Source organism: Vigna unguiculata, chromosome 4, assembly GCF_004118075.2.
Source record: "Vigna unguiculata cultivar IT97K-499-35 chromosome 4, ASM411807v1, whole genome shotgun sequence".
In the NCBI taxonomy this organism is placed as follows: Eukaryota; Viridiplantae; Streptophyta; class Magnoliopsida; order Fabales; family Fabaceae; genus Vigna; species Vigna unguiculata.
Window position 1 is genome coordinate 1,911,909 of NC_040282.1, and position 23,560 is coordinate 1,935,468.

Consider the following 23,560-nt stretch of genomic DNA (forward strand, 5'->3'; position numbering starts at 1 on the left):
AAGGCATAAAACAAGTGTACCTATACCTATGTACCTTTGGTCTCCTTTCTTTTTAGCACACTTTGGCCACTTTTTGGAGACATATGAGACACATTCTTTGTCTCCTTTTGTGCTAGAACGAAATTAGCCTTGCACACACCATAGTTGGCTCTTTTGTCTCTCATTTTTGTAACCTTATTTGACCTAGTTTCTAGAAGCTAGGGTTAGGTTTTTGTAGAGACATCCTTAGGTATCTTTTATTTGCTTAGAGGCCCCTAAACTCTTCTATATAAGGGGTGCTCCTAGACATGTAAAAGAGTTGAACATTTTGAAGTAAAAACACTCTTGTGTCTCAACCATTTGTGAGAGTTTCCTCCCTTGGGAGTGAATATTTTTAAGCCTTATCTTGCATAGCAAGTGGCGGCACACATCCACTCATCTTCAAGGTTTCCATGGCTTCTAGCCTAGTCTTGTAGTGGCGTGCTTCTCACATTTTTACCATTTCTTTCCTTTCCATTTTATGTTTTCTTCTTCCTTTAATTGTTCTTGGTTTTCTATGGTTTATGTGCTTTCCATTTCCTTTTTGTTTGAATCAATCCATCATCTTCTTCTCTTGAGCTTTGTGAAAGGAACCTTCACATCTAGATAGCTTGCTATCTTAATGTCCAGTGGAGATTTCACTTAGCTTTCTTAATCAACTCACACCATATTCAAAATTCTAAAAGGGAACAAGATATCCTTCATCAGGTATGTAGCTCCAGAAATGTGGAGTAAAAATTTTGGAAGAGTTTCATACAAGTCTGATGTTTATAGTTATGGAATGATGCTGCTGGAGATGGTAGGAGGAAGGAAGAACATCAATGGTGAAGCAAGTAATACAAGTGAGATATACTTCCCACACTGGGCTTACACTAAGCTTGAGTTGGATGATGATTTGAGACCAGATATGGAGATGACAAGAGAAGAAAATGAGATTGCAAAGAGGTTGGCGATGGTGGGTTTATGGTGCACTCAAACGTTTTCCTAATGATAGACCAACAATGAGCAGAGTGATTGATATGTTGGAAGGTAGCATGGATTCCATACAAATCCCACCCAAACCTTTGCTTTCTTCTCCCACTAGATCACTGTCAGAACATTCCATCTCCTAAAATTAAGCACACTACATATTTGGTAAATTTCCCAACTTATATTGTAGAATGAATTGCCCTGATGAATTGCTCTATATAATTGTTAGCTTTTTCCTATCATCTAGAAAAACTAGTTGAATCTCATGTGACAATTACAACAGGATACGAAAACTAGTCACCAGTACAAATTCTGAACTCTTCATGTGTTGCTTTGATTTATGACTATGTGATGGTATTATTTTAATTACAATTATGTAAAAATGTTTTAAACTTTAAACTGTAAAAATAAACTTACATCAATTTAAATGAGATGGCAATGTGTACTGTGTCACATCAATGACGAATAGGTCGAACTAGTCCACATAATCCATAAAAAAAAAAGTATCATATTTTCATCTCTAATTTAGACACGTTAATTCTTACTATTTATTAATAATTGTTAATAAACACTTGTAGTATTTTTTTTAAATCAAATTATTAAAATAAAGTTATTAGTGAACGAAATATTAATAATTGAAGAATTGTTTAAAATTTAATTTCATATATTTCTATTTTTTATATTTTTATTTGAAATTATAAAGTTGAAATTATTTCTAAAAAAAATATTTTTTTAAAATTTATATTTTGATACAATTCTTTTGAATTTACTTTTTAGAAAAACTAAATTCATTCCCATTAATATTTTAGTAAGTAATTTAATTTGAATTATGCTTCATAATTTTTGTTATAAGCTTATTTGAAAGATTATATATATATATATATATATATATATATATATATATATAATACTTTTTCAGATGTATCCAATAAACAATAGACTGAATAATAGAACAAATATTTTAAACAAGAAACAAGAGGAGTAACATATAAATTAGGTATCACAACATAGATTAGATTATGTGGATCGGCTTGTACGATTGCAATAAAAAGTGATAGATGGATTGAGTATGATGAATCGCTTAGGTTTGTTAAGCATAACCCGTAATCCATTTGGACCATCAATAGGCTGGCCGGTGGTCTGTATAACTTACATTAACGTAAATTTCTAAAATTCAGCAACAATAGAAATATATCATGTGTTTCTTCTAATCAACTTACTCATTTGTATTTTTTCTCCATTTAATCAAAAGTATCTCGTTTATTCGTATCGTGTCTATAGAAAAATAGTTGTCTCATTCAAATTTCTTTCCTTTTTTTAATGCAAGTCAAAATTATTTCTATTTTTAAAATATTTATACTTTAAAATTAAAAGTTATAAAATTGTAATATTACTTAGTTTAAAAGATAGACTTATAAATTCTTTTACTAATTTAATTAAATAAAAATGAAGTTATTAATATTTTTCTCCTTATTACTCTTTTTACGAGTCTTCCATAAATTTTTTTGAAGTCTTTCTTGAATATACTTGTTTTAATGGACAAAACAATGTGTTGAGATTAAAGATGACAAAACGGACTAGTCTAACCTATTTTGATCAAGTCCACCCGTGACTCGTTAAAATTAGATCGAATATATTTTTATATTCATTGTATCATCTAACTAATTCAATTTATTTTTATCATATCAAACCAATACATCACAAACTTTTTATTTCTTTTTTTTTTTTTCAATCTAAACGACTTCATTTCTTAATCCGTGATCATCATCTTCCCTTTGTTAGCGACAATTAATAATAAGCTTTCAAGGGCCTGCATATATAGTGATACCTGTGCCTTGGTGATTTCATATCAAAACTTGGAATTTTGGTGGAAATAAATGTGATAGCAATTGTTACCTAAACAAGTCACATTACCCTTTTATAATTGAAAAAGAAAAAAAAAAATAAGTATAAGACATTGAGCCTTCACCCCAAACAACTACATGCATCGCCTTCTCCCATATTTATTTGGATGCTCCACTCTTTGTGTGTAATTAATTGGGTGGGACATTCTAAAAAACTTACTATCAAGTTGAGAAGAACTTAAGTTTATTGAAAAAATATCAAAGTTAGGTTTTTTTAGAAATATAATTCAAAGTTTTAGTAGATAATAAATTAATTGGAAAATAATTCAAAAAGTTAGGATTTTTTAGAAATATAATTCAAGTTTAGAAAAAAAAACCTACTATCAAGTTGAGAAGAACTTAAGTATATTAAAAAATATATTAAACACGGAAAAAAACAATTTGATGAAAACATTGAGAATGAAATTATAAAATTTCTTAAAAACTATTTAAAATTGATTTATATATATATATATATATATATATATATATATATATATATATATATATTACATAAAATTACCACACTTCATAATATATTTGAACAATTTAAAATATGTGAGGATATTTTTGTTTTTTATTTAATGATAAATAATTAAAGTCATTAGATCGTAGATTTTTAAAAGAAAAAAGCTTAAAGCTTGAAAAATCTTTAAAACATTTAATTTGTTGGATATCGATAAATTTGATTTATTTTCAAAATTAAAGAAATTTTAAGTTTGAAAAATAATAAATCATTTAACATTCTTAGTTATATAAAAAATAATTTTTTTAAATAAACATATAATTTATAAATAATATTAACAATTCTAGTGTAAGATTTTTTCAAAGCTAAAAAATAATAAAAATTTATTTAAAATTAATAATGTCTAAAAAATTAAATGAATTGTTTGTATTATTTATTAAAAAAATATTAAATAAAATTAATTATGATAATTAATAAATAATTATACATAAAAAAATTAGAAAAAGAAATTTTAAATAAAATATCTAATTTTTTTTAAGTTTGTCCTCGTAAACTCTTGAGTAGCCCGGTTTGGTGGGAGGAGAATAGTGTTTCTATAGCTTTGATTTATGTAAGGGAGGGATGGGAGGGAAGTGTGAACAAGTGTGAGAATGGATGGTAAGCATAATCTCGTTCTTGCGTTCGCGGTCACCGTGTCTTGGTTGTTGTCCATCGGTTTGCCACCGTCCCACTCTCAAACACCGCCACCACAGCTTTGTGGTGAGCAGTCATATCTGTGCAGAAAAAACATTTCCGCCATCTTCGATCCTCCCTGGGAACAGATTCCAGCCTCTCAATGTAACGGCGCCGACCCATCATCCCTGCTCAGCTGCCATGCTCCTTATGATAGTATTAAGGTTCCAACTGAATCTCAAAATTTCACAGTGAAGGATATCGACAGCGCCACTCGCACCATGAAACTCATGCTAAGACCCCCTGTCAATCATGTCTGTTCTCCAAACTTTTTTCACAGCTACCAGTACTTCAACAACACTCTGCTCCTGTATAACGCGCCTGTGCATCAAATCACCATATTTGAACATTGTTCTACAATCATATTCGTAGATTTCCCTTCAATGCGCAACTTTACGTGCGGGGATGTTCTCTATTATTTTGTGGAGGGATACCCATACGGAGACCTTGAATCAGGTTGCAAGGGACGTTTGCAGGTGCCTGCTGTCGCTCCTCTGGATCGTTATTATGATACTGATGACGGAGCTTCAGTTCTGGAACAAGCTCTCAATGAAACGTTTATGGTCTACTACGGTATTCCTGATGGTTGCAGAAGATGCGGTCAGAGTGACGGAAGTTGCTGGCCATATGTTGATGATGAACATGTAGTTTCGTGCAAATACTATTGCCCAAATCAACACTGTTCTTCTCCCAAAACTAGTGGTATGTCTTTTCTTTCTCTTATCTCTTAAGTGACTTTCATTTTTAACTTTCATCCTTTACAAATATTGATTTTTTTAAACAAACAATAATATATTAATGAGTGACCATATTAAACCACTCAAAGAATTAAAAAAAAATTCACTATTAAATTTTCACAATTTTTTCTTATAAGTGTTATTTTTTAAATAATTTTTCATTTTTCTATTTTCAATATTTTAAAATCATTTAAAATATGTCATGTAGTAAGAGAAAATGATTAAAATTTAATAATCAAAACATCTGATAAAAAAAATCATAATAGTCATTTTACTTTTCTCTTTTTCCGTATCTTTTCATATCTTAGGTATCATTGCCCAAATGAAGAGTGTTCTCTCTCCCCAAATCATCCACTTATTCCGATTTTCCCATCAAAGTTTCAAAATATTATTTGATCTTAAAATTACCCTTTAGAATTTACGTAACAGGCACTTCTAACTCCTCTGTGTTAATAGATTTTTTTGAGTAAATTTTTTTTCGCATACAAAATACAAGCGCTTAAACCAAAGTAAATATAAGTATTAATTAATAAAAATTAATATGCTATATATAAGGAGAATAATTATTAGTTCATATATTTTGAGCTTACACATATTCACTAAAAAATAACTGGGAGGTTTATTTCAGTTACTTGCTTTCGTTTACCAGACTTGGAGGTTGACTGCACATTTTTCCAAGTCTTTGCTGTGCTTTGGTCCCTTACAATTTATTAGGTGGTTGCTTTCAGTCTTGTTTCACTTGACCGAATCAACAAAAAATATATTTAATTATTAACTGCAGCGAAAATATATAAAACACTACTAAAATGGCATCGGGAAGTAGAAAGATATTGTAACCTCTTCCAAAAGGTAAGTGATTGTAAAATTAGATTGAATGTTTTTCTTTTATCTTAACATTATTTCAACAAAATTTTCTCCAATAATAAGAATCTGATGAATTCCTCTTTTCGCAGGTACTTCTTCGGGAAATTGGGACCAAAGGAGGAAACTCATTATTTTAGGTAATAAATCTAAATTTCATTTTAATTATACTTTCCCATTCACCAGTTCCTTAAAGATTAGAGTATGAAAACATTCCTCATAAGTAAATGTTCACCGTTGTCCCTATTGTATGTGCTAACAGGTGTTATAGGTTCAACAATTGCAATAGTGTTGATATCAATTTCAATTATGTATGTAAGATACAAGTCACCAAACTGGCGAGCAAATTTTGGCTTGGCTTCAAAAAGTAATCAAAATATTGAAGCATTTCTTAAAATTCACGGCCAATTAGCTCTTAAAAGATATAAATTATCATATGTCAAGAAAATAACCAACAACTTCAAAGAGAAGTTGGGACAAGGAGGCTTTGGTGCGGTGTACAAAGGAAAGTTATTCTGTGGTAGTCTTGTGGCTGTAAAGATGTTGAGTATGTTCAAGAAAGATGGTGAAGAATTTATGAATGAGGTTGCTAGCATCAGTAGAACTTCTCATATTAACGTCGTCTCTCTTCTTGGATTCTGTTTGGAAGGTCACAAGAGAGCTCTCATCTATGAATTCATGTCCAATGGTTCTCTTGACAAATTCATTTACAAAACAAGAGATGAAACACTTTCGTCCTTGAGTTGGGATATTATATATAAAATTGCAAAGGACATAGCTCGAGGGTTAGAATACTTGCATAAGGGATGCAACACTCGAATTTTTCACTTTGACATAAAACCACATAACATTCTTCTGGACGAGAACTTTTGTGCAAAGATAGCTGATTTTGGGTTGGCAAAACTGTGTCCTAGGAATGAAAGTATTGTTTCCTTGTCAGATGCTAGAGGAACAATGGGGTATGTAGCTCCAGAAATGTGGAGTAGAAATTTTGGAAGAGTTTCGCATAAGTCTGATGTTTATAGTTACGGAATGATGCTGCTGGAGATGGTGGGAGGGAGGAAGAACATCAATGGTGAAGCAAGTCACACAAGTGAGGTATACTTCCCACATTGGGCATACAATAAGCTTGAGTTGGAGAGTGATTTGAGACCAGATATGGAGATGACAACAGAAGAAAATGAGATTGCAAAGAGGTTGGCGATGGTGGGTTTATGGTGCACTCAAACGTTTCCTAATGAGAGACCAACAATGAGCAGAGTGATTGATATGTTGGAAGGTAGCATGGATTCCCTACAAATCCCACCCAAACCTTTGTTGTCTTCTCCCACAAGATCACTGTCAGAACATTCCATCTCCTGAAATTAAGCACACTGCATATTTGGTAAATTTCTCGACTTATACTCTAAAATGAATTGCTTTTGTATAATTGTTAGCTTTTTCCGATCATCTGGAAAAACAAGTTGAATATCATGTGACTGTTACAACAGGGTGTGAAAACTGGCCACCAGAACAAAATGTGAACTCGTCATATGTTGCTTTCATTTTATGACAATGAGATGGTATTATTTTAATTATACAATTATGTAAAAATGTTTTAAAGTTTAAATTGTAAAATTAAACTTACATCGAACGGGATGACAATGTGTAGTGTGTCACGTCAATGTAAATGGGATGACATGCTAATTATCATATTTTCATCCCTAATTTAGACAGAAATTTATTGTCTTATATTTTATTTCTTTGCTTTGTGCTAAAATTTCTAAGTCATCTCTTTTGTATGCATTTAGGATGGATTAATTATTATAGTTTTCTTTTGGTAACTTAGACAATGTTCTTTCTTATCATTTTGTGTTCATAATTTAACTTTAACATGATTATTTGTTGGAGATGTTAATATTATGTTTACTTAACTTATTTTAATTTTATTATTAATGATAGATTCATTTAATTAACTAAGATGTGAAACCATTAAAATAATATTATTATTACAATATTTGTATATTTTTAATTTATTAATAATATTTTACATATGCAAGCTTATCCACAATCCCGTGAGTCATGAGATGCACCAACAAAATTGAATTCTAATCTAGCGAAGATTGGGACGAACCAAAACGAAATAAATCAATTCCATTACAGTTCCTAAATTTAAATAAGATAGTTTATTATTTTACTAGAAATAAGATATAAGTTTTTTATATTACCTAAGAATTTATATGATTGAACATGTGCAATTGAAAATCACATATTTTTATGTGAAAAAAATAAATAGTGGATAAAAATATAAAAATTGAGTAAATCAGACATAAAAACTATTCAGTTTGTTGTAAATGATAATATACAATTAAAACATAACCGTACAAATGTTTATGAAAAGAGAAAAAAAATTGAGATGTGAGTGAGTCTCGTGTATATTTAATAAAATGAATTTTAAATGACATAAATTAATTTTTTTTCCCATCCTTACTTAGTATTTTCATTGAAGAAGACAGCAACAGTTACCTAACAAGCAATACTACTCTTTTATTACAATTTTCCAAATGAACCATTTCTTCATATGTGATTGGCTATTCCAAATAAATAAGTGACTCCATTACTTTCTCCAATATAAATTTGGATGGTCAAATGTTGGGGCAACATCTACTTGGGTCATTGTAAATCAACACTGAAACTTATAATTACTTTAGACACAAAAAATAAAGTATGGAAGACATATATTGAAGTAAGCTTAGAGCTTATGAGAAGACAATTATAAATAACACCTTTCTTTTTAATTTTCATTCTGTATGTTTGACAAATATATATCTCAATGGTCCTGTGTTTGAGGTGGAACTTCAGATTTACGTTCCTCGTAAGGGTGACTTTTCAAGCTTTGGGGAATAATATAACACGTGTAATTTTATCATCAGCAACCGTTCATACAGCTACTTCACACCAATGCAGGAAGGAGATTTGGCAACGATTAATTTTGTCACTTTGCACCGATTTCAGAACTAAAGCATATTAGGACGAGATTAAATGGGTCAACTTTTGGCCTCGGGTATGAACCAAAGTAAAAATCCCACATTCTGCCTTAGTTCTTATGAGAACCGAAGCCATATGGTGTGATACCTAGGTTCTTCCACCACCTTCAAACCACCATGGAAGCCACCGTCCATCTTCGATTCACCGAAAACCACCACACCACTAGGAACCTCCGCCACTCGCACCTTCACGCATCAATGAGTCCACTATCGTCTCCCAATAGTCACCGAAGACAAAACCACCAACGTTCACCACAAATTTGCGCCATGAACAACAACATTGTGGATTGTAGCAGTGTTCACGAGGAAGGAGACCCAACGATACGACGTGGCGGTGCGAGGTAGACAAAGTAGCAGTTCTATGGTGGCGTGAGTGGCTGGAGCGCTGCAGTAGTAGGCACGAGGTGCGACAAGAGAAATCGCAGGCACGAGGAAGAAGAAGAAGAAGAGAAAAAAAGGGATTCACATTTTTGAACCCTAACAAAACTTATGGCCTCAGTTCAATTTTTAACTAAGGCAAAAAACCTTTTTTGACACTTATTCAATTTCACCAAACATCAACCTAGTGGCAATTTTGAAAATTTGGCCAACTTTTTTGCCTCGGTTCAACTTTTAACCGAGGCAGAAACCCCTTTTTGGCACCAGTTCAATTTCACCCGAAGTCAAATATCACCCTAGTGACATTTTTGAAATACTGATAAACTTTTTGGCACCGATTTTCTTATAACTGAAGCAAAAAGGCGTTTTTTGTTTCGAATATATTCTAAATCGAAGCATGAAACTTTGAAAAAATTACAAAAGTGTCATCATGCTATTTTATGCTTCGATCAAACCACAACCAAGATCTATAACACGAGTTATATATATATATATATATATATATATATATATATATATATATATATATATATATATATATATATATATAAAACTGGTGGTTCAAGTATATTTTATCATTCTTTCTTCTAACTTAGATCATTGAAGCTCTCACAACGATGACATTGCTTTTTAAGTAAATATTGTAATTAAAATGAATTCACTATTTTGAAAGTTAAATCTATAATCCATCTGCAATCAAAGGACACTTACATACATAATCTAAGGTCACGTCTTATAGCTTTTTATGAATCCAAAATTAACACATGTGTACCTAACCTCAAAATTCTTTCAGATAGAGGAAGTTATCCCTTTCAGTAAAATGAACAGTTTAGTGCCTGAGGAAAGAATAAATAACAAAAAACTCACACTACCTCATAGATTTTGACTTTTTTTTTTTTTAAGAAAGGGGAGGATTATAGTATTTAGACTTCTATTTATATAGGTTTAGAGACCAGCATCATGCATGTCATAACATATCTTAAAATTGATCATGAAATTGAATGAAGAGAGGGAAGAATGATTTTGTGGAAAAGTTACTACTTTTGGAGCATCATAACTGGGCATTGAAAAGGGGTTTTATCTTACACAAGCCTCATTTATTTAGGGTTAGATTCCTGGATGTATATGAAACTAATTAAACTAAGTTTCCAAAAAAAAAATATATATCTCTCAGTTATTAACTCATAACTCTGCTACTATACTTGATTTAACAGAGATCAAGTTAACCTTTGTGCAAAGTGGAACTTATTTGTGATTAGTCAGTAAAGGATATCAACGTTCATTTGTACTTAAAACAGAAACAGAGCAATACTCTGTTGTAATTGTATTCTCAAAAGATTGGTAAAGTAGATTCACGTCCACATGAAAAACCCAATTGAAAAGGAAAAAGGTTTTTTTACAATACTATAACTCTTTACAGGAATAAAATTAACAAAAATAAACTTTTGTATTTTTAAAGAAAAAGAAAACGTAGAAGCCAGTGAAAGATAATATAAATGGATAAATAGATGTAAAAAAGTTTGTAGGTTCAAAATACTATTCTCTATTTCAAAAGAAAAACGTTTTGAAAAGAATTTATTGTTTCAGTTTCTATTTGCTTGCATACATTGAATTATCAAAATAAGTTTCTAAAACAGTGTTTATGCCTGATAAAATTAGACGATCAAAAAGTGTAATTCAGAGGTATAAAGTATTTTTTTGAAAATGTAGTTATTGTAAAAGATATTTTCAATTGGATCTAATTAAAAAAAAAGAGTATTTATGTCAAAAATGTTTTTTTGAATATAATTTTATCTTTTCAAAAATTAAATGTGATGAAAAAAAAACGAGATTAATTAATAATGATTCATTTTTGTAATAAAAATAATTCTAACCCAAATTTATATAATAATAATAATAATAATATCTTGGGAGAAGGTCGTCAATTACGATTGTTAACCTAGCCAGAAAAAAAAATAAAAGAAAACTTGAGTTTGATATTTTGTTTACATCTGAAGAAAATTCAGGATACCTTCTAATTTGATCATTGACTGGTTAAAACGTAGATAATGGATCGAATCGAATCCGTAAGTTAGGAACTTTTGACAGAATTTATTTTATTTATAATGAAGAAGTAGCTGTATAATTATCACGGTGTTAATGAAATCGGAAATAGTTAATAACGATTTGACTTGGTCGGGAAAAAGCCAAGAGTGTGGCCCTTCTTTCTCGGGTTCTTTCCAGCTGGAGAGAAATTTTCATATCTTTCAACTTTTTCACACATCAAAATGTAGACATTATTGGATCTTTTCGAATTCTGTGACCGAGGAATCTCCCATTAAAACGTAAGATAGGTACTTAGCTCTTTCCTATGTTTGCAAATGCATTGAAACTAAACATGTTCCGCAGACTCACTCTCTTCTTTCTGTTCTCTGCAACACTTCTTCTTCCAACTGCATGTCATGTGAACTGCAACGCTTCGTCTATGCTTCTGGGTAAGTACACATATATCAGAAGAAATTAATCGTACATTGATAGACATAGGTTTTTCTTTTCCTTGATTCAACTAGACTAAATTAAAAGCATGTTATGGATGGTACTGGTTGCAGGTCAAAACCATTCAAAAATCGTAAACAAAGTTGGTGATGTCTTCACGGGGTGTGATGATAGAAAAAGTGAGTACCTTTATATATTTTACGCAATTTTAATTATGCATCTTCAGTGTTTATTCTTTTCTAAATACATAAAGTATACACATTTTACCTCTATAATATGGTCAAAGAAAGGGTCATGTAGTAATGTTAATGAGTCCCAGCCGACAACTGAACAGAGTGTTGATTCATTGTTTCACAAAATTTTCTATATATATAAGATTGAGAAGTGGAATATTTCTCTAAAGTTAGTGAAGGTGCAGAACAAAAAGTAGAATTAAGTAATGAAGGCAGGGTGAAAGAGGGAGGAGAGTCGTGAAGAAAATAGCGTGGGTATGGTAGAAGAGGTCACAAACAATTAAATTGATTCAATTTAAATAAGAGTAAACTATATTTAACTTTTTTAGAGATAGTTAAATGAGTAAACAGTGTATGCATAAGTAATTTTTTTTTTTTTCATTTGTTCTAATAGCTAACGACAATGTATAAATTAAATTAACAGAGAGAAGAGCAACATTTTAAGAATTTAATAAAATAATATGGAATTTAAATATTTCTTAAAATAGTCATATATATGTTTTGTTCTTTAAATAATAAATTTTAAAATGAAGTTGAAAAGTATAAAAAATACTTAATGTAAAAAATATTACAAGACCAGAAAATTAAAATTAAAACTAAAATTCTTTTAAATTTTACCCATAAAAAGTGTGTTTAAATTTATTAATAGATATGACTGTTGATGATAAACAGATTACAGCAGCAGCAGGTTCATGGGTAATAATTCTGCCTACGTGGCACGCATACTTAATGACGTGTCACAACATGTTAGTATTAATAGCACTACTACTACTACCACCGTGGGTAAGTATTCGTCCTTTCATATTCATTGTATTATATTAATATTTAGTCAAAAATACATTATATTAATATTAATATTTAACGATGTCTTTGTAAACGACGTTGGTGCAAGTATTTACACTTTAAAAATTAACAAATTTCTCAAAATTATCTTTAAGCATTTAAGCTTATCAATTATTAATTTATCAACTACTAATCAAAAGAACAAAACTCTATATGCTTTTGATAGCGAATTTGTGAATTTAAGTTTTTCTCTCGTTTTAGTTTTTGATAAAAATTTATGTAAGATTATATTTGACACATTACTTTAATTAGTTCGTAACCTTTTTATTAGCCAAAAGAGTATTTAACCTATTACTAGTAGTCATGTTTGATAAACAATTTTTCTTTTGACTAGTTTATAATATAGGTTAAAATACTCCTTTCATCCATGTTTTTGTTGAAAAATCTCAAATAGGTCCTAAGATTTTTTTTAGTCTCAATTAGGTCCATATTTTTGAAAATGTGTAACAATTAGCCCATTCCGTTAGTATGATGTTAACGGTGTTAAGGATATGCCACGTGTCAGCTCCACATTTTTTTCATTTTTTTTTAAATTTTTTTTAATTTTTTTTTAAAATTTTTTTATTTTCTTTTTGAAAATTATTCATGCCACGTGTCACGTCAATATTGTGCCACGTGTCACGTCAGTAAGATGACACGTGTCAAATTATTGTCTGAATCTCAAATTGGTCCATATATTTGTTATTTTTATTACATTTCAGTCCATTTTTTTAAAATTTTTTAAATATATTTATTTTAACCTTTTACAAAATTGTTTTAAAATTTTATATTTAAATTTATAAAATTGTTATTTTTAAACCAACTCTAACATTTGTATATAAATTATTTAAAACAATTTTGTAACAAGTTAAAATAAATATTTTAAAATTTTAAAACAAAATATAAAATAAACTTAATATTATTAAAATTGTTTAATAAAGTTATCATTATAAAATTTATATAAAAGTTAAATTTGATCTCAATTTGGAGAAGATGAAATTGAAAATTAAAAAAAAATGGACTAAAATATAATTAAAATAACAAATATATGGACCAAATTGAGATTCAAACAATGACTTGACACGTGTCACCTTACTGACTTGACACGTGGCACAATATTGATGTGACACGTGACATGAATAATTTAAAAAAAATTAATTAAAAAAAATTTAAAAAATTTAAAAAATTTAAAAAAAATTTAAAAAAAATTAAAAAAATTTAAAAATTCAAAATTCAAAATTCAAAAAAATGAGGAGCTGACACGTGGCATGTCCTTACCACCGTTAACATCATACTAACGGGATGAGCCTAATTGTTACACATTTTCAAAAATATGGACCTAATTGAGACTAAAAAAAAATCTTAGGACTTATTTGAGATTTTTCAACAAAAATATGGACCAAGGAAGTATTTTAACCTATAATATATTTTTAGAATTACCCTAAAAATGATATTTTAAAACAGTAACTTTCAACCGAACAGAAATAAAATAAATTGGGTAACTTTATAAGAGGAAATCAATGAATAATCTGAGTAGTTAAACTATCATCTTTCCTTTTATTTTTGTTGTTGTCTATTCTAAATATATATTTATATGTATATCTTCAACAATTATTTGTTGAAGAAAATGATATAAGTGTATTAATTAATAATTTTGAAACATAAACTGCTGAATAGTTTGCAACAATACAAGTTGTGTTACCAACGAAACAACACACACATCATCGTCACCGTCGCCAGTGCGGTTTTCATCACCGCCGCCGCCGCAGTTTTCATCACCACCGCCGCCACTGCGGTTTTCATCACCACCACCGCCACTGCGGTTTTCATCACCACCACCGCCACGTTCACGGCGATCACCACCAATTTCATTATCACCGGCACCAGCATTAGCACCAACGTTTTCTGGTGGTTCAGGTATATTTTATCATTCATTCTTCTAACTTAGATCATTGACTTACAACGATGACATTGCCTTTTAAGTAAATATTGTATTAAAATGAATTCCTTCGATAGTGGAGGAAAGAAAGGTATTTTTCTAAATGAATTTGAAATATTTTATAAAAAATTAGGTTCATTTCATTAATAAAATTTAAAAAGTTAAGATAGTAGTTGAATAAATTAAAATTGGACTATTTAAATTTTATTAAAAAAATAAGAATGACTTTTCTTTTGTACTTTTAAATTTTATGTGATTGGGATTTGTACTTTTTTGTTAACTCAATTTTTATTGGAATTAATGTTATCAATTTGACTAACTAAAAATGAAACATTATCAGTTTAGTCGGAGTATCATAATTTTTATTTTTTTTTATAAATGTTAGTAAAAATTTCACTTAAATTAAGTCCATCATATTTATTTTTTTAGTTTCACTGCTTATTTTATTTTTATTTTTTACTGTCACTGCTTATTGTCGCAGATTATACATATAACACAAATAACCACCGGGGCACAAGGATAATTATAATTATTATTATCATAGGTAATAGATCCACTATCCTTTTATATCTTTCATTTGTTTTATTTAACCCCAACAAAATGGGTTTATGTCTTCATTATAATGAAAAGTCCAAAAAGGAAAGGTGAGCAATGAAAAAGATGGAGATCCAAGGAGAAGGTAAAATCGTCCAAAAATCATAACAATCCCAAAAGGTCTTCAAAATATATTTTTCTCGTTAGAATTACCAAAAAACTCTAGAAGAAGTAAGAAGAAATAGCCAGAAAAAGCAACCAGAAGAAGTAACAAGAAGAAAGAATAAACAAGTTAAAATTGTTAAATCGAAAGTATTATCTAGATATTTGATAAATTATCAACCAACTATATTTGTCAAATAGTTTTAAAAATAATTATATATCTTCAAATATTTTTAGATATTCATAACCAGTATAAAGACAAATGATGTTTATGATTATTTTAAAGATATTTGAGAAATTTCAGCAACCGAAAATATAAAGTTCAAGTTCAATCAAATCTTATATAAAGACACATAGGGGAAACATAAAAAACAAGTGAAACTTCAGAGTTTAGGAACTCTTAGAGAGACCTAATTTCGTCCTCTCTCTTCACCTTCTCTTTTTTATTTTGATGTTATTTTTATTCCATGGAGGGTTAAGCTTTTAAAGTTGGTTTCATTATAATCTTATTTTGTATTCTGAAGTTAAATTAAAATAGTTTCCTTGTTCTTTTGATTATTATTGTGGTTTTCATTTATTGGTCATTTTCTTCTTAATCAAATAGAAAATATTGATTTTAAATCTATATACATGCTAATCATATGAGTTGTAGGATTTTTAAATTCAAATGAGAGTTTACTTAGATTTTATTTAAAAACTTTCATGTAATTAGAAAAGTTTTTATCAATAATTGAAACTTTATTATGATTAAAGGTAGTTTCTTTAACTAAAACTAATCAAGATTTTACTATATCTAATTATGTCCATTCCTTTGTTTTCTCAACAAATAAAAAACTTAATTATTCAAAGTAAAATCTTGACTAATTTTAACTAAAGTGATTACCTTTAATCAAAGTAAAGTCTCAATTATTGATAAAAATTTATTTAATCACATGAAAGTTTCTAAATAAAATTAAAGTAAAGTGTCAATTAATTTTAACTCATATGATTAACATGCATATAGATTTAAAATCATTATTTTCTATTTGATTAAGAAGCAAAAGACATAGATAAGTGAAAACCACAACAATAATAAAAAGAATAAGAAAATTATTTTAATTTAATCTCATAATTTACGATGAAATTATAGTGGAACCAACCTTAAAAGCTTAGTCCTCCATGGAATCAAAATAAAAGAAGAGTGTGGACAAAGAGGACGAACTTAGGCCTCCTTAAGGGTTTCTAAACCCTAAAGTTTCGAGCTTTTTTTTTTTCTGCTTTCCCTTTATCTTTATATAGGACTTGATTGGACTTGAAATTTATCTTTAAAAATATCTTTAAATTTCTAAAATATCTTTTAAATAATCATAAGTATCATTTATCTTTATAGTAGTTATGAATATCTAAAAATACTTGAAGAAATATAGTCATTTTTAAAACTATTTGACAAATATAGTTGGTTGATAATTTCTGATATAATTAAATAAATTAATCACTTAAAGATATATGATAAATTATCACCATTAGTATTTGCACTAATTTTCCAAATTAACTATTTGCAATCTCCTCTAGTTATCTTTTAAATAATGTTAATTTCATATAAAAGATGAGCATGTTATAAAAATATATCTATGGTTTCTTAATATCCTATATTTCTTAACAGGTGTTGTAAGTGCGGTAATTGGAGTATTTTTCTTCATACTATGTTGTCTTAGACGTAAGTCTTTAACTCGACCAATCAAATTTTGTTTTACCACAAACAATGATTCAAATGTTCAAGAATTTTTAAGAAATCATGGAGCTATAGCACAAAAAAGATACAAATTTTCAGAAGTGCAGAAAATGACTAATTCATTCAAAGTTAAAATTGGTCAAGGTGGTTTTGGTACAGTATACGAAGGTAAGCTGCTCACAGGTATCCCGGTGGCTGTAAAATTATTGAATGCATCCAAAAGAAATGATGAAGAGTTTATCAATGAGGTTGTCAGCATCAGTAAAACATCTCATGTTAATATTGTCACACTTCTTGGATTTTGTTTGGAAGGCTCCAAAAAGGCTCTCATATATGAGTTTATGGCTAATGGTTCCTTGGATAAGTTTATCTACAAAAGAGAGCAAGAACCAGAAACAATTACATCTTTGACCTGGGAGGATTTATATCAAATTGCAATAGGAATAGCTCGAGGGTTGGAGTACTTGCACAGGGGCTGCAGTACTAAAATTCTACATTTTGACATAAAGCCGCATAATATTCTTTTGGATGAGAATTTTTGTCCTAAAATATCAGATTTTGGACTAGCAAAGTTGTGTCCCAGGAATGAAAGCATTATTTCTATTTCTGGTACAAGAGGAACAATGGGATATTTAGCTCCTGAAATGACCAATAGACATTTTGGTGGAATTTCACAAAAGTCTGATGTGTATAGTTATGGAATGATGCTACTAGAGATGGTAGGAGGAAGGAGGAACATTAATCCTAAAGCTGATCATACAAGTGAGATATACTTCCCACATTTTGCATACAGAAGACTTGATGTGGATAATGATGTGAGACCATATGAAGTGATGAATGCAGAAGAAGATGAGATTGCAAAGAGAATGAGTGTAGTGGGCTTATGGTGCATTCAATCACTTCCAAATGATAGACCTACAATGAGCAGAGTTGTAGACATGTTGGAAGGTAACGTAAATTCCTTGGAAATGCCTCCAAAACCTTTGTTTTCCTCTCCTACTAGATCAGAAACATAATGAAGTTAATATAATTGTATTTGTGTAAAATCTTTCTAGTTATATTCTAAAAAGGATCACTCAACACATTTGTTTAGTATACTTTTATGTGTTTGTTAAATTGCCACTAATTAATTGTTGAAGCTAGATCAATTGTGCATAATAGCTTTCTTGTGACAAGCTAAATTGGAGGGGATATATGATAAATTGATATGAGAATTATTTCTTCAACTATTTTTCTTTTCCTCTAATCAATTTTATTTATCTTGATGAATTTTATTTATCCTAGTTATTTTTCTTCATAATCAATAGCTTTTCCCTATGTGAATTTCAAATGTATGTGATGTGAGAGTTTTAAATAATAATATTTGAAACAAATAAAAAAAGAATGTAAAATATTTAATTTAGAAAAAAGAAGTTGACTCAATAAAAAAATTAATAACTCTTATAAACATGGTTTAAATACTCTTTTAATTTATTCAAAAAATCAACTTCTTATATCTACTTTTAAAATGGTTGAATTTAACCTATTTATTTTTGTTTAAAGGATTACTATTATCATTTCCCCTAAATCAAGTTGGTGGAACCTTTCTATGTCACGGTTAAAAACTGTAACTAAATAATTATAACAACTAAACGGTCACCTTACAATTAATTAAATTTCAACAACATATACGGAATAATTATAATTAATAATCATTAAAATTTAATTATCTATTTTCACTTTAACATTCTTACACGAACACTAATTTTATTATTATTATTATTATTATTATTATAATATATTGTGACATCCCATTTTAAATAGAAAAATTCTACTAAATAAAACATCACATAAATATAATGTAAATTAGAACACGAGATGTATAGTATAAAGGATTTTACAGTCATCCATAATATACTGAAGGGGAAGCCAAAAACACTACACGATACCATGAAAACAGAATTCAAAATGAAACAGTTGTCCCCAAGGTTGCTCATAGAGCAAGGGAACCATAAAACAAAAATAGTTCTTCAAAAGTGAGCTCAACAGTGAGCCACATCCAAACACAAGGTCTAACTACACGACGACATCTCCACCCCCTGACGACCAGCAAGGGTTTCCATATCTGCTAATGTATGTTCCAAGACTAGGACCTCCTGCCACTCTCACCACATCAATCATTCTACTCTACATGAGCGTGAACATTTATTAGAGTTCAGGATACCTTCCTTTATCTAAACATCTCCTTTATCAAGGTATATACTAACCACATCATCATCAAGAGTTTTCCTTGAAACTCTTTTATCAACCACATTTCACACGCCATCTCAAGCATTATTATCTCATACCAAAGCACCACCAACCATCCAATTCATGTTTCATTTCACACTCCATACAACAAAATCTCATTTTCATTTAATCTCATACAAAATATGTTGTCCTTTCTACTTCCATGGCTCAGCTCCAGTACTATGACTCAACTACATACTTGATATTTTCTTTTATATTCACTGCAAAACATTAAAATATCATTATAATTCATAAAACTCCAATTCTCGATACCTCAATCTGTATCTTAAGATAGTGCCAAGTTTAAACTAAAAATCTAGATGGATTATGTAATAATAATTACATCTAACTGAAAAAAAAGGTACATTCATTTGTAATTAACATCAGTATTTAGTATTATTTGAAATAGAAAATTAACCTTCCGAATAAGTCATCGGAAAATTAAGAAGTGTACTATATTCTTATTAATTTAATGAAGTCTTTGTTAAGAATCAACCATTCTAAAATTTATGTTATTGGAAAAACCTGTGAATAATTTATAGTACAATAGACCCAGAAAGGAATGTGCTTGTAAGCATGGTCACATAACACGACGAACAATTGATTTATAAGAAAATGACAATAAGGTTTGAAATTAGGGTAGTGGTTATATAGGTTAAAGTTATTATTTATAAGAAAATGACAATATGCTTTCTTAATATCCTATATTTCTTAACAGGTGTTGTGATCGTTGTAATTGGAGGATGTATCTTCATACTTTGTTGTTTTAGACGTAAGTTTTCAACCTGATTGATCAAATTTTTGTTTTATGACAAATAATGATTCAAAAAATGTTTTATTAGAAAATATCTGCATGTTATAAAAAGATATATCTATAGTTTCTTAATATCTTATATTTCTTAAGAGTGTGACTATTATAATTGGAGGATGTATCTTCATATTTTGTTGTTTTAGACGTAAGTCTTCAATCCAATTGGTCAAATTTTGTTTTACCACAAACAATGATTCAAACGATGTTTCATAGAGAAGATCTCCATGTTATAAAAAAATATCTATGGCTTCTTAATATCTTATATTTCTTAAGAGTGTGAGTGTTGTAATTGGAGGATGTTTCTTCATACTTTATTGTTTTAGACATATGTATTTTTCATAGAAAAGATCTACATGTTACAAAAGGTATCTATGGTTTCTTAATATCCTATATTTCTTAACAAGTGTTGTGAGTGTTTTAATTGGAGGATATTTCTTCATACTTTTTTGTTTTAGATTTAAGTCTTCAACTCGACTGATTAAATTTTGTTTTACCACAAACAATGTTTCATAAAAAGATCTGTATGTTATAAAAAAATATTTAGGGTTTCATGATATCTTATATGTCTTAACAGGTGTTGTGAATGTTATAATTGGGGGATATTTCTTCATACTTCCGTATTTTAAATGTAAGTCTTCAATCTAACTACTCAAATTTTCTTTTGCCACAAACAATGATTAAAACAATGCTTCATAGAAAAATGTATGCTTGTTATAAAAAGATATATATGTTTTCTTAATATCTTATATTTCTTAATAGGTGTTGTGAATGCTGTAATTGAAGGATGTTTCTTCATACTTCCTTATTTTAGACGTAAGTCTTCAACCTAACTGGTCAAATTTTGTTTTACCACAAACAATGATTAAAACAACAGTTCATAGAAACGATCTGTTTGTTATAAAAAGATGTCTATGGTTTCTTAATATCATATATTTCTTAACAGGGGTTGTGAGTGCTGTAATTGGAGGATGGTTCTTCACACTTCCTTATTTTAGACGTAAGTCTTCAACCCAACTGGTCAAACTTTGTTTTAGAACAAATAATGATTCAAACAACGGTTCATAAAAAATATCTGTTTGTTATAAAAATATGTCTATTGTTTCTTAATATCATATATTTTGTAACAGGAGTTGTGAGTGCTGTAATTGGAGGATGGTTCTTCATACTTCCTTATTTTAGACGTAAGTCTTCAGTCCAATTGGTCAAATTTTGTTTTAGCACAAAAAACTATTCAAATATTTTTTTCATAGAAAATATCTACTTATTGTAAAAATATTTTTATGATTTCTTAATATCCTATATTTCTTAATAGGTGTTGTGAGTTCTTTAATCGGAGGATGTTTCTTCATACTTTGTTATTTTATACGTAAGTCTTCAACCCGACTAGTCAATTTTCTTTTTCCCCAAAACAATGATTCAAAAATTGAAGCATTCTTAAGAAATCATGGAGCTATAGCACAGGAAAGATACAAATTTTCAGAAGTGAAGAAAATGACTAATTCATTCAAAGTTAAACTTGGCCAAGGTGGTTTTGGTACAGTATACAAAGGAAAACTACTAACGGGTGGTCCTGTGGCTGTAAAATTACTGAATGCATCCAGAAGAAATGGTGAAGAATTCATCAATGAAGTTGCCAGCATTAGTAGAACATCTCATGTTAATATTGTCACGCTTCTTGGATTTTGTTTGGAAGGACCAAAAAAGGCTCTCATTTATGAGTTTATGGCTAATGGTTCTTTGGATAAGTTCATCTACAAAAGAGGGTCAGAAACAATTGCCTCTTTGACCTGGGAGAATTTATATCAAATTGCAATAGGAATAGCTCGAGGGTTGGAGTACTTGCACAGAGGCTGCAACACCAAAATTCTACATTTTGACATAAAGCCGCATAATATTCTTTTGGATGAGAATTTTTGTCCTAAAATATCAGATTTTGGACTAGCAAAGTTGTGTCCCAGGGATGAAAGCATTATTTCTGTCTCTGATCCAAGAGGAACACTGGGGTATTTAGCTCCAGAAATGGTCAATAAACATTTTGGTGGAGTTTCACAAAAATCTGATGTGTATAGTTATGGAATGTTGGTACTAGAAATGGTAGGAGGAAGGAGGAACATTAATCCTGAAGCTAGTCACACAAGTGAGATATACTTTCCACATTTGGCATACAAAAGACTTGAGGTTGATAATGAAATCAGACCGTACGAAGTGATGAACACAGAAGAAGATGAGATTGCAAAGAGAATGAGTGTAGTGGGTTTGTGGTGCATTCAATCACTCCCAAATGATAGACCTACAATGACTAGAGTTGTAGACATGTTGGAAGGTAACATGAACTCCTTGGAAATGCCTCCAAAACCTTTGTTTTCTTCTCCTACTCGATCAGAAACATAATGAAGTTAATATAATTGTATTTGTGTAAAATCTTTCTAGTTATATTGTAAAGAGGATCACTCAACACATTTGTTTAGTATACTTTTATGTGTTTGTTGAATTGCCACTGAAATAATTGCAGAAGCTAGATCAATTGTGCATGATAGCTTTCGTGTGTGTCTGATAAATTCACATGAGAATTATTTCTTCAACTACTTTTCTTTTCCTATGATGAAGTCTATTTATCTTATGAATTTTATTTATCCTTTGTTCATTCTGTTATTTCTCTTCACAATCAATAGCTTTCTTCTATGTGAATTTTCAAGTGTCTGTGACTAAAATTAGAGTTTTAAAGAATAATATTTGAAACAAATAAAAAAAATGTAAAATATTTAATTTAGAAATGTTTAGATAAAACGTTTGACAATGATTTATTTATTTTTAACGTTACGCTTGAGGATTTCAACTTTGGAATTCTTGGAGACGAGCATCCTAAGTAATTGATTAATTTTTAAACTTAAATAAAATTTAGAAATTTAATAGATTATTCATTTTTATTTTGAATATTTAATAAATTATTTTTTAAATTAAGTAATTAATTAATTCTAAACATTTATGAAAAAATATTTATGTATATTTTACTGCAAATATTATGTTTTTTAATTTATCTTTGAAATATTTTTGAATTTTTCTTTTGACTTCTTTCTTTTTTTTATTTTACCCTGATAATTGATACATTTTTTCTCATATAATATTGCACATTAAATAGGTAACAAAAATGAGTGGTGTATAAAATCATTAAATATTAATTAGTTTAAATATAAAAAATAATTAATCATTATATTAAATTAGACATTATTATTTTATAAACTAAAGTTATTTATATAAAAAAAATTCTATTACTAATAGAAATTTATGATTGACTACTATTAAAATCTAAATTAGTCTCAAATATTAGTTATCAAATTTTGAGAAATAATGTTATATATCATTTTAGACACTAATTCACGTAAAAATCGTATAATATATGTTTAAAATTATTAAAGATCGTAGTTTAAAATATTCATTATTTAAAATAAAAAATACTCATATATTAATTCCAATAGGTCTAATTTTGACATGTTTCTCCATGTAGGAGGGACATTTATAGTTTTCATAGACTCGA

General features: G+C 29.1%; 3 protein-coding genes across 4 annotated transcripts; all 3 read left to right on the forward strand.

Annotated features, from left to right (window-relative positions):
- Nucleotides 1-3,926: 3,926 nt before the first annotated feature.
- LOC114181921 (LEAF RUST 10 DISEASE-RESISTANCE LOCUS RECEPTOR-LIKE PROTEIN KINASE-like 2.5) lies at nt 3,927-7,427 on the forward strand. Of its 2 annotated transcripts, XM_028068597.1 has the most exons (4): nt 3,927-4,770; nt 5,759-5,806; nt 5,929-7,050; nt 7,157-7,427. In XM_028068597.1, the coding sequence occupies exons 1-3, from the start codon at nt 3,987-3,989 to the stop codon at nt 7,026-7,028; spliced, it is 1,932 nt and encodes a 643-aa protein (XP_027924398.1). In that variant the 5' UTR covers nt 3,927-3,986; the 3' UTR covers nt 7,029-7,050; nt 7,157-7,427. The 2 variants fall into 2 exon arrangements, with proteins under 2 accessions (XP_027924398.1, XP_027924397.1); XM_028068596.1 differs by having other exon boundaries at nt 5,929-7,245.
- Nucleotides 7,428-11,411: 3,984 nt separating this feature from the next.
- On the forward strand, nt 11,412-18,127 carry LOC114181924 (LEAF RUST 10 DISEASE-RESISTANCE LOCUS RECEPTOR-LIKE PROTEIN KINASE-like 2.5). The gene is made up of 6 exons (XM_028068600.1): nt 11,412-11,544; nt 11,659-11,724; nt 12,451-12,561; nt 14,278-14,517; nt 15,021-15,083; nt 16,878-18,127. Exons 1-6 carry the CDS (start codon nt 11,421-11,423, stop codon nt 17,960-17,962), a joined length of 1,689 nt encoding a protein of 562 aa, XP_027924401.1. The 5' UTR covers nt 11,412-11,420; the 3' UTR covers nt 17,963-18,127.
- A 3,040-nt stretch (nt 18,128-21,167) lies between these two features.
- LOC114181928 (LEAF RUST 10 DISEASE-RESISTANCE LOCUS RECEPTOR-LIKE PROTEIN KINASE-like 2.5) lies at nt 21,168-22,723 on the forward strand. The gene is made up of 2 exons (XM_028068605.1): nt 21,168-21,206; nt 21,338-22,723. Exon 2 carries the CDS (start codon nt 21,517-21,519, stop codon nt 22,414-22,416), a length of 900 nt encoding a protein of 299 aa, XP_027924406.1. The 5' UTR covers nt 21,168-21,206; nt 21,338-21,516; the 3' UTR covers nt 22,417-22,723.
- Nucleotides 22,724-23,560: the final 837 nt, after the last annotated feature.